The 18357-nt window shown below is 25.5% G+C and overlaps 4 protein-coding genes across 4 annotated transcripts; 2 read left to right on the forward strand and 2 right to left on the reverse strand.

Annotated features, from left to right (window-relative positions):
• Positions 1-224: 224 nt before the first annotated feature.
• DDB_G0288301 (hypothetical protein) lies at positions 225-4955 on the forward strand (the record flags this gene model as incomplete). Its single annotated transcript, XM_631709.1, has 3 exons — positions 225-294; positions 722-1015; positions 1114-4955. 3 exons carry the CDS (start codon positions 225-227, stop codon positions 4953-4955), a joined length of 4206 nt encoding a protein of 1401 aa, XP_636801.1.
• A 357-nt stretch (positions 4956-5312) lies between these two features.
• On the forward strand, positions 5313-10188 carry DDB_G0288317 (hypothetical protein; the record flags this gene model as incomplete). The annotated part of the gene is made up of 3 exons (XM_631710.1): positions 5313-5339; positions 5998-6271; positions 6395-10188. The coding sequence occupies 3 exons, from the start codon at positions 5313-5315 to the stop codon at positions 10186-10188; spliced, it is 4095 nt and encodes a 1364-aa protein (XP_636802.1).
• A 97-nt stretch (positions 10189-10285) lies between these two features.
• On the reverse strand, positions 10286-11064 carry DDB_G0288303 (hypothetical protein; the record flags this gene model as incomplete). The annotated part of the gene is made up of 3 exons (XM_631711.1): positions 10286-10840; positions 10922-10990; positions 11062-11064. The coding sequence occupies 3 exons, from the start codon at positions 11062-11064 to the stop codon at positions 10286-10288; spliced, it is 627 nt and encodes a 208-aa protein (XP_636803.1).
• A 1134-nt stretch (positions 11065-12198) lies between these two features.
• Positions 12199-17213, reverse strand: cnrM (ankyrin repeat-containing protein; the record flags this gene model as incomplete). Its single annotated transcript, XM_631712.1, has 2 exons — positions 12199-15162; positions 15258-17213. 2 exons carry the CDS (start codon positions 17211-17213, stop codon positions 12199-12201), a joined length of 4920 nt encoding a protein of 1639 aa, XP_636804.1.
• Positions 17214-18357: the final 1144 nt, after the last annotated feature.

An 18357-nucleotide genomic window follows, 5' to 3' on the forward strand; every position in this document is an offset into this window, starting at 1 on the left:
GGAAAAAAAAAATGACCATTTGGAGAAAAAAAAAAAATTAGTAAATTAAAAAAAGAAAAATATTTATATAAAAAATAAACTATACAAAACATTAGTATCAATTTTATCCAATCCAAAAAAAAAGAATCAATAAAATCATAAGTCAGATAATGAAAAATATTTATATAAAAAATAAACTATTCAAAACACTGGAATCATCATAAATTTAATTATCAAATGGTGAAATGATTGGTATTGTAATTTTAAGTCTAATACTCTTTTTATTTAAAGAATTAGTTAAAAAATTAAACGGATGTAAAAATTTCAGCATAAAAGTGCTGCGTTGGTGGGTTTGAGACCTTTTTTTTTTTATTTTACACACAAGGGGAGGCCTCCATATAAAAAATTAATATTTTTTTATTTTTAGGTTGGTGACAAAAAAAAAAAAAAAAAAAAAAATCTAAAAAATCATGGTTTTTTTTTCAACGAAACTGTAAAATTAAAAGTACCTACCCGCACGAAAAAAAAAAAATTTGATATCAAATTTTACTTTTTTTTTTTTTTTCAAATAATTCGATTTGATTATTATTCACAAATAAAATGAATTGCTATTTAAACTTATTTTTTATAATTTTAATTATTTCCTTTGTAAATTGTTAGTTTTTTTTTTAAAAAAAAAAAAAAAAAATTATAAAAATTTTTAAATTGTAAACATTAATAACTAATTAAAAAAAATAAATAGGTGATGTTTCAATAAAATATTATAACGAACCAATATCAGATGATTATATAGCAAATGTAAATGGCAATTGTTCTCAAAAAATCTGTTTCTTGGCCATTTCAAATAAAAATATTTCCGATATAAGTGCTTATGGAATTCCTTTTACTTTATTACATGATCCATTTTTTGGACCAATTTCTTATGTTGAACTTTCAGTTTTTTCAAATACATCCTCGCCATCAACTATAATTACAATTGCAATTACAGAAAATGATGGAGCAATAACTCATTTTTTTAAAACAACCTATTGTTTGCGTATGTAATTTTTTACAAAAATAATATTAATTATATAATAATAATAATATAATACTAAAAAAAAAAAAACATATATATATATATATAATTCTTAATAGTTCAAGAGACAACAAATTTCCAATTAGTTTTTAAAAATTCACCATTTTTTTTAAATGAACCAATGTCAATAGATTCAGAATTTGGTACTAATAGTGGAGGTCCAAAAATGGTTGTACAGTTCATTGGTAATACACCTTCGGTTTTTAAAAAATTTTCAAGTAATTCATTATTCAACTCAACAGTTAAACTTTTAGGAAATAAAGCAACAAGTAGACTCTATGAAGTAACAATGTTTCCCATATCAATGCCAAGTATTAATTTTGAAAATCATAATCTTACTTATAAATATAATAGTGGTAGTGGAGAATTACAAACAACTTCATCATTTACACCAATATATTTTACTGAATCTCACTATAATACATTTTTTCCTGCAATAAATTCAAAAAATAATATAATATATCAAGTTGATTTTCAATTCACAACTGATATCTATCCATATGGTTCAATGGTTTGTACTAATTGTTATATTTTCCTAGTTGCAAATAATGGATCCAGGGTGCAATTTCTTATTTATTTTAATAAAATTGGTTCTTACAATTCTACTGGTACATTTTCTAATGATGCACTCCATAACAATATGTATTTTACAAAAACTATTACAATTAAACCTGATAATTTTTCAAATGGTACAGAGATGACATTGGTCTTCCAAGATACTGCATTTGGTACAACACCAATGGGGTTTTCAGCAATTTTAACTGGTGTTCCAGTATTACCAAATACACCAGTAACAATATATTATCCAAGTGGCCTTAAAAGACAATTATGGTTTAATCAACCTCCATTCGGGTTAATAGATGGTTTTATGGTGGGTTTGGTCAATAAATTCAATGTCATGTTTACTATTAAACTATCAAAGTATATGAGTGGTACATTAAGATATAGTTTTAATTCAAACAATCAAAAATCACCAATAGAAATACCATTGCCAACTCAAATTGATCCACAGTTAATTGATACAGAATCACCAATAGTAACATCAGCTATTGTAGTAGGCGATATTGGTAAAATGAAATTAGTTATTCAAATGGCAATTACAGATGATATTTCAGGTTTTTCAGCTTTTGTATGTTTAGATACAAATGAAATCATTTTCGATTATAAAAATTTAATGCTTGGAGGTACAATTAATAATGGTGTCTATAGCTTTATCTATGATTATGGTTTCACACCAGTTTGTAAAAATTCAGCATTTTTAGATTTCGCAGGTAATGCACAAGTTCAAAATCAACCATTCACTGATTTTATTAGATCATTTATAAATGCTACTACCAATATTAAATATTTAATGATGAATACACCAAGTTATCAAGCAAAAACATTATCAGATTTTCAAGAATTTTATTTTGCATTTAATAATATCAGTTTAACAAATCAAGGTTTTTATAATACATTATATTTCAAATTCAAAGATAATAATAATGATCCAGATTATTGTATTAAATTTAGATTAGCAATTTCAGGTGGATATCCAAATCCAATAGATTATTACTCAATATGGGATAATAATTTACAAATGTATAAAGTTGAATTTTATATTCCACCAAATCTATCAAAAATTAATATACTTTATTATATTTATTTAGGACTTGATTATGAAACTCAATATTCAACATCACATTTCCAATCATGGGTCAGTTCAAACAATGCAACATTATCAGTATACTCAAATATTGGTGATATGATGCCACCTTTGGTTCGTTCATTACTAATTAGCCCATCAACTGTGGATTCAGATAGCTTTTTAAATTATTATTTAATCATTGAAGATGTATACAATGGATTTGGTTATGGAGAAATTACAATTATGGGTTCAGTGGATTTTATACAATGGAATTTTACATTTTCATCTGGTGAAAATAAAAATCCATTGGTTGATGTTTATAATTTTTCAATATATATTCCAAAGTGTATATCCCAATCCTACAATATCTATCATTTGAAATTAGTAGATAAAGCAGGAGTATTCTCAGAGTATACATTTGGTAAATCACAGCCTTTCCCAATCATCGATCCTTTGGTTAAAATAGTTGTTAATGAATACAAATTCAATTGCTCAGTTAATCTTTATTCAAACTCTTTACCAGTTTTGAAAGATTTTACATTTGAACCATTATCAATAGATGTAGGTGGCCCAGATTCATCAAGAACTGTTATATTTAAAATGGTGGTGGATGGTGCAGCCAAAGCAGGTTCAAAACCCACCATTTATTTAGGTGATACTTATATAAACTATGTAACAGTACCAGTTTTATCAGATGGTGTATTTGATCCAATTGCAAATATCACAACATTTACAGTTTCAACAATTATTCCATATGGTTTTGGTTATCCAGAAGGTATTTTATTAAATGTATTTGGAATTCAAACTACATATTCCACATTTCAAGGTTATTCTTCACTGGATTTACGAGATGCTAATTTCACATATACACTTTTAACTCCAACATTCTCTTCTTATCCAAAAATGACTTCATATTTACCAATTTCAGCCAATGGAGGAGAGTTAACTATTTTTGGAAGAGAATTATCAACAATAGCAAATTCATTTTATAGAATTATATATTCGGTAAATAGTAGTAATTCTACACCAGTGGCTTCAAATATTAATGTAAAATACATTTCTAATGTTGCAATTAAATTAAATGTTTCTTCAACAACTGGTCCATTCACGATTGAATATACAACCTCATCAAAAACCATTGATACAATCACTATATATCCATATCATGATTATTGGAATCCAAACCCAGTAACACCAACACCAACCGAAACACCAACAGTACCACCTACTATAGCACCAACTGAAACACCAACAGTACCACCAACAAATCCACCACAAAAATGTGGTGGTAATCCACAATGTGGTGGTGAGTCAAAAGGTAATTGTGTGAATGGAGTAGGTTGTGTTTGTATTTCACCATGGATTGGAAGTGAATGTCAATCAAGAATTATTACTATCCCACCACCAGTCATAGATCCAACAAATCCAAATCAAAATTTAACATTAAATTCAACAGGTACAAACGAATTCACATTGGTCAGTTTAGTATCATTAGTATCATTAAGAGAATTAAATTTTAAAAATGAATTAGTTAGATCATTCCGTTTCGATAAATGGAAATTAATATCAAACACTACAACCGATAGTAATTATATAACAGATGTAATAGACCCAAAAAATAATAATACAATTTGTTCAGTTAATGTTTCAACTACTTGGTATCAAACAAAAACAGATATCGAATTTGCAGGTCAAAAATTAACAATGAATCCAAGTACATTAAAATATAATATCAATATTACATCATTCCCATTCACATATGGATTGAATACACTTCAATTAGTAATGTCAGCAACAGCACAATCAACATCACAACAAGATGATCAATGTTCATCCAATGAATTTGGTGATACTACATCAAATGATAATTCAAATTATCTTCAACTATCAGTCAATCAACATTCACTCTATGGTAGATTTATTAAAAGAGGTATTGTAGATAACAATATCAAATCAATTGGTAATGAAATTTTAAAAGATCTCTCAAGTGAAAACTCTTATTACATTTCACAATCATATATTGGTATAAATATTCCATTTTACAAAGAATCTGTTCAATTAGATCCAGATTTCTCAGTTTTATTAGATCAAAGATCAGCATCATCAATTTGTAATAATAAAGGAAATAAATTATCAAAAGGTGCTATCATTGGTATATCAATTGGGTGTGCTGCCTTCACTATCATTGTTGTAACTTTAGTTGCAATACTTTTAAAGAATAAATATTTCTTTAAAAGTGTTCAATTAAAAGTGATTAAAATGGTGGCAAAATAATAAATAAAACATTTCCACTTGTGTATTTATAAGTTATAAATAGATTTTTACAATATTTTAATTTTTTTTTTTTTTTAGAAAATAAAATTTTATTTGATATAGTCATTTATTTATTTATTTTTTTTTGTTTTTTTTAAAAGAATAATCTAAAACGATCTGGAAACAATTCTCTTTAAAGAATTTAGAGCGAAATTTGGAAACAACAATAGTGTGGTGGGCAATCAATTTTTTATTAGTAATTTCTTTTTTTTTTTTTTTTTTTTAGTAAATGGGGGTTGTTTACCACTTTGAAACTATTTTTAACTGATTTAAAATAATTTATTTAATATTTAATTTTCAATGTGTCCATAGTTAAAAATGCTCTTTAATTTATTTGTTTTACTTGTAATGGATGTGGATTACAATAATTTTATAGACTATCATTTAATTTTAAAAAATCCTATAGTTCTTTTATTGTATCAGTTTCAAATAAAAAAAATAGATATTTATTTTAATTTTACCAGTATTAATATTTCAAAATCCCAAAAAAAACCGAAAGGCGTTTCTTTACATTTTTTAGTTGAATTTCAAAGAAAAAATTTTAATATGTTTTTTCAAATCAAATTTATTATAATTATTGAAAAAAAAAAAAAAATTATTTAAAAATTATTTAAATCTATATTCCATGTACTTTTATTTTAAATAGGTTTATAAATAACCAATAATAACAACAGTTATTAATATTAAATAAAAAATAAAAAATGAATTTTCATAAAAAAAAACGAAAAAAAATCTTTCCCGGCTCCTCTTTTTTTACACTATTAAATTCGCAACATATAAATAATTTTTTTTTTTTTTTTTTTTTTTTTTTTTAAATAAAAAAATGATTAACATTAATATAAACAAAATATTTATTTTGATTTTCTTTATTATAACTTATATAAACATAATTAAGGGTAATTATAATAATAAAAATTCTGAAAATAGAAAAAAAAAAAAAAAAAAAAAAAAAAAAATTAATTTTTAATTAAAAATATTGCAAACAGGTGATATATCAATAAAGTATTATGATGAACCATTACCGGAAAATTTTGTTGCTGATTCAATTGGTAATTGTAAAGTAAAGTATTCTTTGTTTATAAAAAGCGATGTGCCAATAAAATCCATAGAAACTTCTCCAAGTGCCACAAATCCATTTGGTGAATTAAATAAATTAAATACCACATTCTCGTTTCAAATAATATCAAATTTAGATTCGCCAAACTTTACACTCACAGTAATAATTATTGATAATAATTTAAAAGAATTTAGAGATTCAAGAATAGTATATTGCGTTAGTAAGTTATAGTTTTAATATTATATTTTTCAATTTTTATTTTTACAATTATTCAATTTATCATTTCAATAAAATAATAAAATTAAAATTTTTTTTTTTTTTTTTTTTTTTTTTTAAAAATTAGAATTAAATAATTATGGCCCAACAACAGAATATTTATTACAGACAAAGAAAAATAAAAGTAAACTTTTTTTAAATGGTGTAATTAGTAAAAGTTCAAATACAGGAAAAGTAAGTGGGCCATTAATTGTTGTTGAATATATTAGTAATACACCACCACTTTTAGAATCATTATACCCCAATCCATTTGATTTATTAATAAAACCATTAGGAAATAAAAAAACAAGTATATTGTATGAAATTTTATTTTTTACTTCAGCACCAAACTATTTTTTCGACCAACTTGAAATATTTTATGCATGGGGTAGTTTTAAAATAGAACAAGCTCCCTCAACAAATCCCCAAATTATATTTTCCCAAATTTCTATTTTTCCAACAGTTCAACCGAGTGCTAGTGCAATTGGGCTTTTTAGTTTAAAATTTAATGATTCTTCACAAGAAAGAACAATTAGAATTATCTCTGTAAATTCTTATGTATATCCAGCTTTCAATGATGGTTTAAATGTAACATATCTTTGTTATTTTAATGAAAAAGGTAAATCAGATATTAATTTATCATACGGTATCCAATCTAAACCAATCTTTTCGGGTACTGTAAATATCCAAGCTGAAGATTACTCACAAGGCAAAGAAATGTTATTATTATTCAATGATCAATTAATGAATATCACTCCAACAGCATTTACAGTAGTTTTAAGTGGAGTACCACTATTACCACAATATCCAATAAAATTAACATATCCAAGTGGTTTCGAGAGACAATTATGGCTCAACCAAAATCCATTTTCATTAAAGAATGGTTTTAGAAAAGATTCAATTGATACTTATGAAATAGTTTTCACTGCAAAGTTATCAAAATATTCAAGAGGTTCACATATTTTAAAATATAATTCAACAAATTACCTTACTTTCGAAGCTACACCTAAACCAGAATTAATTGTTGATAGTAGTCCACCAGACATAATAATGGTTCGATCTTTTAATATTGGTAGAATGAAAATAGACATTCAAATTTCAATTATTGATGATATTTCAGGTTTTTCAGCTTTTGTATGTTTAGATACCAATGAAATCATTTTCGATTATAAAAATTTAAAAATAGGTGGCACAATAAATAATGGTGTTTATAGTTTTATTTATGATTATGGTTTCACACCAGTTTGTAAAAAATCAGCATTTTTAGATTTCGCAGGCAATGCATTAGTACAAAATCAATCATTTGTGGATTTAATAGTTTCAAATGGAATGTTTAACTATTTTTCAATTGACCTTCCAATTACAAAACCAAAAACATTATCAGATTTTGATCAATTTTATTTTGCATTCAATAATATCAATTTAACAAACCAAGGTTTTTACAATACATTATTTTTTAAATTTAAAGATAATGATAATGATCCAGACTATTGTATTAAATTTAGATTGGCAATTTCAGAAGGTTGGCCAAATCCAGTGGATAGTTTTTCAACATGGGATTACAATTTGCAAATGTATAGAGTTGACTTTTTTTTACCGTCAAACTTATTAAATATGGATATACTTTATTATATTTATTTAGGACTTGATTATGAAACTCAATATTCAACATCACACTTCCAATCATGGGTCAGTTCAAACAATGCAACATTATCAGTATACTCAAATAATGGAGATATAATGCCACCTATGGTTCATTATTTAGATTGGCTCATAACTGATATGCTAAACTATTCAATACAAAGGAATTTAATATGGATGTTTAATATTGAAGACCAATATAATGGTTTTGATATGGGTGAGCTTACAATTATGGGTTCAGTAGATTTTATACCATGGAACTTTAAATTTTCATCAAATAATAAGAATCCACTATCAGATTATTATAACTTTACAATTTCTATTCCTCAAAATTCAAGAACTCAAACCTATTATATCACTCATTTGAAATTAGTTGATAAAAATGGAATATTTTCTGAATATAATATTAGTAAACCACAAGTTTTCCCAAACGTTGATCCATTAATTAAAATGCCCTCTCGATCATTTAAAGTTCTTGGTGATGATGATAATCCTATTTCAAGTACACTTCCAACATTGGTTGATTTCATTATAACACCAAGTTTAATCGATGTCGGAGGTTCAGATATTTCAAGAAATGTTATATTCACTATTAAAACCCAAGATGTGGTTGGAATTAGACAAGATGTAAAACCAACCATTTATTTAGGTGATACCTATTTAAATTATATACCAGTACCAGTTACATCAGATGGTGTTTTAGATCCAATTACAGGTGTCACGACATTTACGGTTTCAACAACTATTCCATATGGTTTTGGTTACCCAGAAGGTATTTTATTAAATGTATTTGGAATTAAAAGCTCACATTCTACATTTCAAGGTTATTCATCATTTGATTTACGTGATGCTTTTTTTAGCTATTCAATCACTACTTCAACTTTCTCAGTAGGTACGAAATTATTATCCTATTCACCAATTTCAAACAAAGGTGGTCAATTTACAATTTTTGGAAGATCATTAGATGCCATAGAGAATCCTTCTTACTATATTACTTTAAACTCTCAAACAAATGTATCAAAAATAATTCCAGACATTCAATTTATTTCAATTAGTAGTTCAGCAGTTATAATTACAGCAGTTCCTTCTAATTCTTCATTTTCAGTATTTTTAGTAGATTCCTCAAGTAATAATATAATTGATTCAATTATTATTAATCCATATTATGATTATTGGGTATCCAATCCGATAAAACCAACTGAAACACCAATAGTATTACCTACAAATCCACCACAAAAATGTGGTGGTAATCCACAATGTGGTGGTGAATCAAAAGGTAAATGTGTGAATGGAGTAGGTTGTGTTTGTATTTCACCATGGATTGGAAGTGAATGTCAATCAAGAATTATTACTATCCCACCACCAATCATAGACCCAAAAAATCCAAATCAAAATTTAACATTAAATTCAACAGGTACAAATGAATTCACATTGGTCAGTTTAGTATCATTAGTTTCATTAAGAGAATTAAATTTTAAAAATGAATTAGTTAGATCATTCCGTTTCGATAAATGGAAATTAATATCAAACACTACAACCGATAGTAATTATATAACAGATGTAATAGACCCAAAAAATAATAATACAATATGTTCAGTTAATGTTTCAACTACTTGGTATCAAACAAAAACAGATATCGAATTTGCAGGTCAAAAATTAACAATGAATCCTAGTACATTAAAATATAATATCAACATTACATCATTCCCATTCACATATGGATTGAATACACTTCAATTAGTAATGTCAGCAACAGCACAATCAACATCACAACAAGATGATCAATGTTCATCCAATGAATTTGGTGATACTACATCAAATGATAATTCAAATTATCTTCAACTATCAGTCAATCAACATTCACTCTATGGTAGATTTATTAAAAGAGGTATTGTAGATAACAATATCAAATCAATTGGTAATGAAATTTTAAAAGATCTCTCAAGTGAAAACTCTTATTACATTTCACAATCATATATTGGTATAAATATTCCATTTTACAAAGAATCTGTTCAATTAGATCCAGATTTCTCAGTTTTATTAGATCAAAGATCAGCATCATCAATTTGTAATAATAAAGGAAATAAATTATCAAAAGGTGCTATCATTGGTATATCAATTGGGTGTGCTGCATTTACTGTTGTTGCTGTAACTCTACTTGTAATTTTATTAAAGAATAAATATTTCTTTAAAAGTATTCAATTAAAAGCTATAGAATTAGTAGAAACAAAAAATAAATAAAGTATAGTGTATTTATAATAAAAAAATAAATAAAAATTATTAAAAGTATAAAAGAGAAGATATATTTATATATATATGGAAAAAAATTAAATATTATTTATTCTTTTATTTCATTTTTTTCTTTTTTGTGTAATTTTGAGAAAAATGAATGTTTTTTCTCTTTTTTCTCCTTTTTATTATCACCAAGCTCTTCATTTTCATTTGATATATTATTTTCTTTTGCAAGATTTGGTTGGTTATTTGATTTATAATCGTTTTGTTGATAGTTGTCATATGCTTGTTTATTTAATTGTACTGGCGGTTGATTATAATTATAGTCCATGTATCCTGGTTGTTGTTGTTGTGGCTGTTGTTGATATTGATTTGGGTATTGATCTTGTCTTTGTAAATATTCAGGTGGTACTTGAGCCATTGGGGCGTCATATTTTCCTTTTTTATGATTTTTTTCATTATTTTCAGCTTCAAATTTAACATCGTCAGGATTATTAAAAGTAGGCATAGTTTCTTTTTCATAATATGGAATTGTTGCACCACAAGACGGACAATGTAAAAACATATTACCATTTTTTACTTTAAAGAATGGAATAAAAAATAAGTGAAACCACTCATCATTTTTTACTAATTGAACTCCACTATTTTTACAATTAACACACTTTTTTTTTTTTTTTTTTTTAAAGTTTTAGTTATTTTAAATTATAATATTATTATTACGAAAAAAGTAAATTATAGTTACAATTCTTTTCTTGTTATCAATTAATTTCGACTTTCCTCTAAGTCCAAATGGAATAATTATTGGAATCCACTGTAATAAAACTAATGATTAATAAATTAAATTTTAATAAACAAATAAAAATAATAAAATTTTAAGTTTACCATTTTTTTTTTCTCTGTTTTAGTAAATTAAAAAAATAAATTTCATTTTAATAAAAAGGAAATGGTAAAAAAAAAAAAAAAAAAAAAAAAAAAAAGAAAAGAAAAAAGAAATTAATTTAAAATTTCCTTTTTTAAACAATTTTTTTTTTTTTTTTATTTTTTTTTATTTTAATTTTAATTTTATTTTTTTATTTTTTTATTTTTTTATTTGCATGTAAAAAATTAAATTAATTAATTAACACTTTTTTTAATTTTTATTATTTTTTTTATTATTTTTTTTTTTTTTACAATTTCATAAAAAAAATAATTTTACATGATTTTGGGATCTGTTTGTTACCAGAGCGCTTGATAAAGAGTATGCCCATACACATCCTCATGGGATATAATCTTCAAAAATCGTATTAAACCAGAAAATGTGGTTAATATAAATGAAAAGGGTATCATTTGCCAAATCAAATTCCAAGGTAATTTATATAATATTCAAATAAATTAATTATAAATCTATTTTTATTAATACATTTTTCATAGTTGATATTACTCATCAAATTATTATTTTGTAGATGCATCAACTTTGAAAAGCAAATACGAATGTACTATGTTGACACTTTTTCCAAAAGATCTAAAAAGACTAACCACTACCCAACCTAAGGATAAAATTAAATTTTTAAAAAACAAAATGGAAAGAATAGAGTTGTGTTTAAAATACAATATATGCATTGGTAATATAAGTCTTGGTATGGATGGAGTCAACCCGAGAAATCATCTTGAATATAGATAACCACACTTTAAAGAAGGTGTCAGTGGATGAAATCAAAAATACCAAAGATTTTCTAAAACGAGTTCATGCACCGCGCATATCCATTTAACTAAATTTTCCGAAACAATATATTCTAAAAATTCTCAAAACCAGACAATCATATCTCAGAATGTCGGTGTTCCTTCTATTGATGAAATTCTTAACCGTTTCATCAGAAGAAGTAGTTAATTAATTTATTCTAAAAAAGCTAAAAATAAAATAATATTTTCCATATTAAATTTTCTTTTTTTTTTTTTTTTGTCATTATTTTTTTTCAGAAAATAATTATTTATTTTTAGAAAAAAAAAAATTATTTATTTTTGGAAAAAAAAAAAACATTACTATTTATTAGCCTTTAATGATTTTTTTGTGAATGACCAAAAGGATTTTTTTTGTTTTTGTAAATTAAGTTGAGTAAAATTATCATTATTTACATTATTACTATTAAAGTCCATGTCATGGGTATTATTATTATTATTATTATTACTACTACTACTGTTATCATCTATATTACTATTTACAATATTTTTACTATTATTATTATTATTATTATTAATTTCATCATCATCGTCGTCATTACCATAAATATTATCATCATCATCGTCATCGTCTTCATATCCTTCACCAGTTTGTTTTTGAATATTTTTCTTTGATTCGTCATCATCATTATCATCACCATCACCATCATCATCAGCTTCGTCACCTTGTTGCTTATTTGTTGGATAAGGTGATGCCATTGGTTGAGAATTTGAAATTGAATTTGAAAACATTGGAGAAGCTCCACCATTACTACAATTACTAACAGTCAATCTACTACTACTATTTATAACTGGACTACTTGGTGAAGATGGAGGTGGTGTATTCAATTGGGGAGTTGTTGCTGATCTATTGAATGTATGATTCGTTGTCATTGAATTCATATTATTTTTAACAGAATTAATTGGTGGTGAATTCTGTTGTTGTTGTTGTTGTTGTTGCTGTTGTTGTTGCTGTTGTTGTTGTTGTTGCTGTTGTTGTTGATACTGTTGTTGTTGAAGTAGTTGTTGTTGTGAATTACCAGAATAAGATAGATTTAAAGATGAACCACCATAATTATTATGATTTAATTGATGTTGATTAGTTTGATTTAAAGTTTGATTGGATTGTTGTTGTTGTTGTTTCTTAAGATCTGAAGTTTCTCTTTTCTTTCTTTGTTTTTCTTGTTTTTCTAATCTCTTTTTCTTATCATCTCTTTCTTTTTTTAGCTCCTTTGTGAATTTTGGAGAGAATTGTTTACAATAGATCTCGTTCTTTGTTAAGTCTAACCAATTTTGTTTACGAGATAACCAAGCCAAACATACTGACCAAATCTCTTCGATTCCACCAATACCGCCACAATTGTTATTGTTGGTAGTGTTTGTTGATAGCCATTGACTCTTCATTTGTAGTGTATTCAACTCAAAGATTGTTTTAATGATAGTGATCACTTTTGAACAATCGATGATATGATATAATAAAACACCACAATATTGTTGTAAAACCTTTAATGACAATGTATTTGCTAATCTTGCCAATGTGAGTATATCTAAAACATCCAATTGATCATTACCACTATTTCTAAATTTGAATACTTCTGATGGTGTGAAAACTCCACTACCCAATGTATTTGAAACGGCAGTTGATGGTGGTTGATATGGATTGGCATAAACTATACTACCACAATAAAGAAACTCCAATAGTGCTGTTAAAACCTTATGATTAACATCACTAACATCGATTGTCCAAACATAATTTAATCCAATATCACTACCAAAACCAGGTGATGAAGCACATGATAATTTTCTTGGTGTATTTTCAACATTGAATAAACTAAAGCCACCACCACCACCACTACCACCACCACCAACACCACCATTAACATTACCACCATTACTTTGTAATGATGAATTACCATTCATTGTAGTTGTAGTGGTTGTAGTTGTAGTAGTGGTTGTAGTCGTATTTGCTACAGCTGTTGTAGTTGTGGTTGAAGTAGAAGTTGTAGCTGTTGTAGTTGAGGTTGTAGTTGGAAATATTGGGATGGTTGATTTAGAAGGTGTTTGATGGTGAATTTCAAAATGATTTTTAAAATATTGACAACGTGCTGCTAAAACCACACTGTGAGCATTAATTGCATAACCAGATTCACAAATGAAAATGATATCAGCTGCAATACTTGATCCTACCTGTCTATATAAATAACTTGCCATATCCAATGTACCATATCTTGGACGATTTTGATTAACTTCTGAAATTGCATCAATGTTATAAATGGTACAAAGGTCAATAAACTCTGAGAATTTATTTGGATTTGATAATAATTCCCTTGGAATCTCACTAGTGTATGTAAAATGTAAAACAGCTTTCAACATATCATAACTAACACTCTTTTCAATTGGAATTCTAGTTAATGTATGTGAATTCATTACACTACCAACTCTAGATCTACTTTTCACCGCTGTTAATAATCCACCAGCACCTCCACCACTTTTATCAATATTTCTAACACCACCACCAATACCAATTTGTGAGGATTGTTCACTACAATCATCATCATTGAAACTACTACTTGTTGTAATGTTTTCATTATTATAATAATCTGAAACCAATGAATTTGCTGGGAAACTTGACAAATATTGTTGATAATGTTGTTGTGGTTGTGGTGTTGTTTGTTGCTGCTGAATACTTAAAACATTTGAAGATGATGTTGGTGGTACTTGAATTACACTTGTGTAGCAATAAGATGATGCACCATTACTACTAGTACTATAGGTATTATTATTATTATTATTACTACTACTATTATTATTTATATATGAATTACTATGACCATATGGTAATTTAAATAAATTTATCATTTCACGGAATACTTTAAATTGTCTTAATAGTACAGTATGTGCATAAATTTCTCTACCTTCTACAATAAATACACAATCACAATATTGACCATCCAACATTAATTTAAAATCATTACCCAATGGATCAAATGGTGTTTTTATATCAAAAACCTCATTATTTGAATTATTATTATTATTATTATTACTATTACTATTATTATCATTATCATTATCAAAATATTTAAATTTAAAATTATATGGTCTTTTTTCTCTACTTAAAACCTGTACACAATCAAAATGACCAAATAATGAAGCTAAACATAAAGCAGTCATACCCATTTCATCCCTTATAAATGCTGCTTTTCTATTGGTTCCAACTAAAATTGGTAATGATTTTGTGTGACCTGAAATTGCTGCAACATGTAATGGTAACCTACCTTTATTATCAGGCTAAAAAAAAATAAAAAAAATTATTACTATTATTTTTTATTTATGAAAATATTATTATTATTATTATTATTATTATTATTATAATTTTAACTTACAATATATAAAACTAATTCAGATTTTAAACAATCAGATTTACTAATTGATTTACCATTTGAAATTGAAGATAAAGATGGTGATTTTAATTTATTTGCATAAAAGAGGATTACTTCTATAAAATTTTTCTTACCATGTTGTGAAGCTAAATGTAATGCGGTTGAACCATCAACATCTTGAGAATAAATATTACAACCACGTTGTAATAGAATTTCACAACATGTTAAATATTGATCGACACAACTGTTAATCTCTTGAGTACTATATAATGGTGATGGTCCATTGTTACCACCACCGATGCTATTACTGCTGTTGTTGTTGTTGTTTATAATTGGACTAAAGAAAACTGATAAATGTAATGGTGTGCAACCACTTTTATCAACTGAATTTATGTTGATTTTATATTCCAATAGTGATCTTAAAATTTGAGAATAACCTTTGATCGATGCTAAATGTAATGGATTCCTACCCATTGATTTATTGGCTAAACTAGCTTTACAACCACGTGATAAAAGGATCGATACAATTGATAATTGACCACGATCTGCTGCATAATGCAATGGTGTTTCACAATTGTTATCCTTTGCATTCGCTTGTGAACCATAGTATAATAAAATTTCAACACTTGGTACATTTGCACATGCTGCATAATGCAATGGTGTTAAACCCAAATTATTGACTGCATTAACTCTACCACCCCTTAAAATGATATGTTTAATGGCAACCGAGTTACCAATGATTGATACTCTATGTAGAATACTATTTCCATCGAAATCTCTTGAATTTACATCATCATAACTTATTAAATTCTTAATTTCCTCTTGTAATAATACTGCATGTAATAATGGTCTTTCAAATGCTCCTGGTGGTCTTTGTCTTGTTGATTGTTGTTGTCTATTAACTCTTGTTCTAATTAATGGTACTGAAACGCTTCTTGGTGATTGTGGATGAGATTGTGATGATGATGATGATGATGCTAATGAAGGTGGTGGTATTCCATCTGGTGAAGATGATGATGTTATCATTACAATTGGTATTGATTCACCACTTTCATTTATACCTTTAAAATTACCATTTATTTTATTACTATTATTTTCAATTAATATTTCTTTATTTTCATTATTTTCATTATTATTATTATTACTATTGTTATTAGTATTTTCAATAATTTCTTCATTATTTTCTATTAATTCCCTATTGTTATTTTTACATGATAGTTCTTTTTCATTATTATTATTATTATTATTTTCTTCATCATCTTCTTTATTCATTATTCTTGAACAAGTGAATAAACTATCTTGAAAAGATGTTGATCTAATTTTAAATGATCCATCATTTTCATTATTATCTTCGATATTATTGACTGCCTCTAAAATTGGTGACGTGCAATTTGGCATTGAGGTTGAATGTTTATCTTTTTTATTATTAGTGTTATTAGTAGTATTGTTATTATCTTGTTGTATTTGTTGTTGTTGTTGTGGTTGTGGTTGTGGTTGTTGTGATAGATTTATTTCTTGAATACAGTTTTCTAATGGTTCGTCATTTGAATTATCACTATTATTTGTTGTACTATTACCACTATTATCAAGTGTATTTGTATTTGAAGAACTATTGATATCATTTTTATTGGTTGTAATTGCTGAATCATCTTTTAATAAATTATGTGTAAAAAAGTTTGAAGAGGATTCTTCATCACCACCACCGCCACCACTACCACTACCACCGCCACCAGTATCATGCTTTATAATGATATCACTCTTTGTATGTTCACCATTAATACTTCCCATATTATTTATAATGTTATCTATATTGTTAATACCATCAGATTTAATACTATTACTATTATTGTTGGTGTTATTATTATTATTATTATTATTATTATTATTATTATTATTGTTATTGTTATTGTTATTAATAATATTATTTGTTTCTTGTTGGTTCTCCATGGTTAAAAGCATTTTTTATTTTCTTTTTTTTTTTTTTTTTTTTTTGGTTTGTTTTAAAAAATTGTGTGTTGTTAATTTTTTTTTTTTTTTTTTTTTTTTTTTTTTTTTATTTATTTATTATTATTATTGATATATTTCTATTTATAATAAATAATAGTGTATATATACACTTTAATAAAAAATTATAATATTTTATTTACTATTATAAAATTGATTTATTTTTTTTTATTAATAATTTGTTGTGTATTATTTTGGAGTTGGAAAAAAAAAAAAAAAAAAAAAGAAACACCAATTTCTATCTAAATTTAAAATAATTATTTTTTTTTTTTTTTTATTATTATTAATTTTCAAAATTTTAATTAGTAAAAAAAAATATATATATTATATATATTTGGAAAAACAACACACAAACATTCACACGGACAAAAGTGGTGTGCACTCAAAAAGATACAAAATAGGGGGTAAAAAAAAAAATAATAAATAGGGTGTGTGAGTGTGAGTGTGTTTAAAAAATAATAAAAATAAAAAAGGAAAATAATAAAAAAAACAATAAAAATAAAAAAAATAAAACAAAACCCCAACAATAAATCAATTGAAAAGACACTAACTACAACTACAATTACACTGAAAAAAAAATTTTATAAAAAAAGAAAAAAAATTCTTGATTGATTTGGATTGTTTCACTAGAAGTCTTTTTCAAATAATGTTTTTTTTTTTTTTTTTTTTTTTTGTCAAACTTATTATTATTTTGTTACTGATTGATTGAGTGAGTGAGTGTGTAGTGTGTGGTAACAGTGATTGAAAGATGGAGTTGAAATCAATCAATTCTCTTTAAAATACTGCAAATATGTAAAATTTTATTTTTTTTTTTTTTTTTTTTTTTTTTTTTTTTTTTTTGAATGTTTGCCTTCGCGTTTTATTACTGATTACACTAAAAAAAAAAAAAAAAAATAAAAATAAAAATAAAAAAAAAATAATAAAAAATGAAAAAAAAAAAAAAAAAAAAACTTGAAATTGAATAAAATTCTTTTCAAATTTTGTTTGGGGTTTTTATTAATTATTTTGGATATTACCTTTTTTTTTATTAAACAAACTCCTCCTGGTGGGGTGGGGGAAAAAAATTCTAATTTAAATTTAAAATCTTTAAAAAAAATTT

Source organism: Dictyostelium discoideum (genome assembly GCF_000004695.1).
Source record: "Dictyostelium discoideum AX4 chromosome 5 chromosome, whole genome shotgun sequence".
NCBI classification, from domain to species: domain Eukaryota; phylum Evosea; class Eumycetozoa; order Dictyosteliales; family Dictyosteliaceae; genus Dictyostelium; species Dictyostelium discoideum.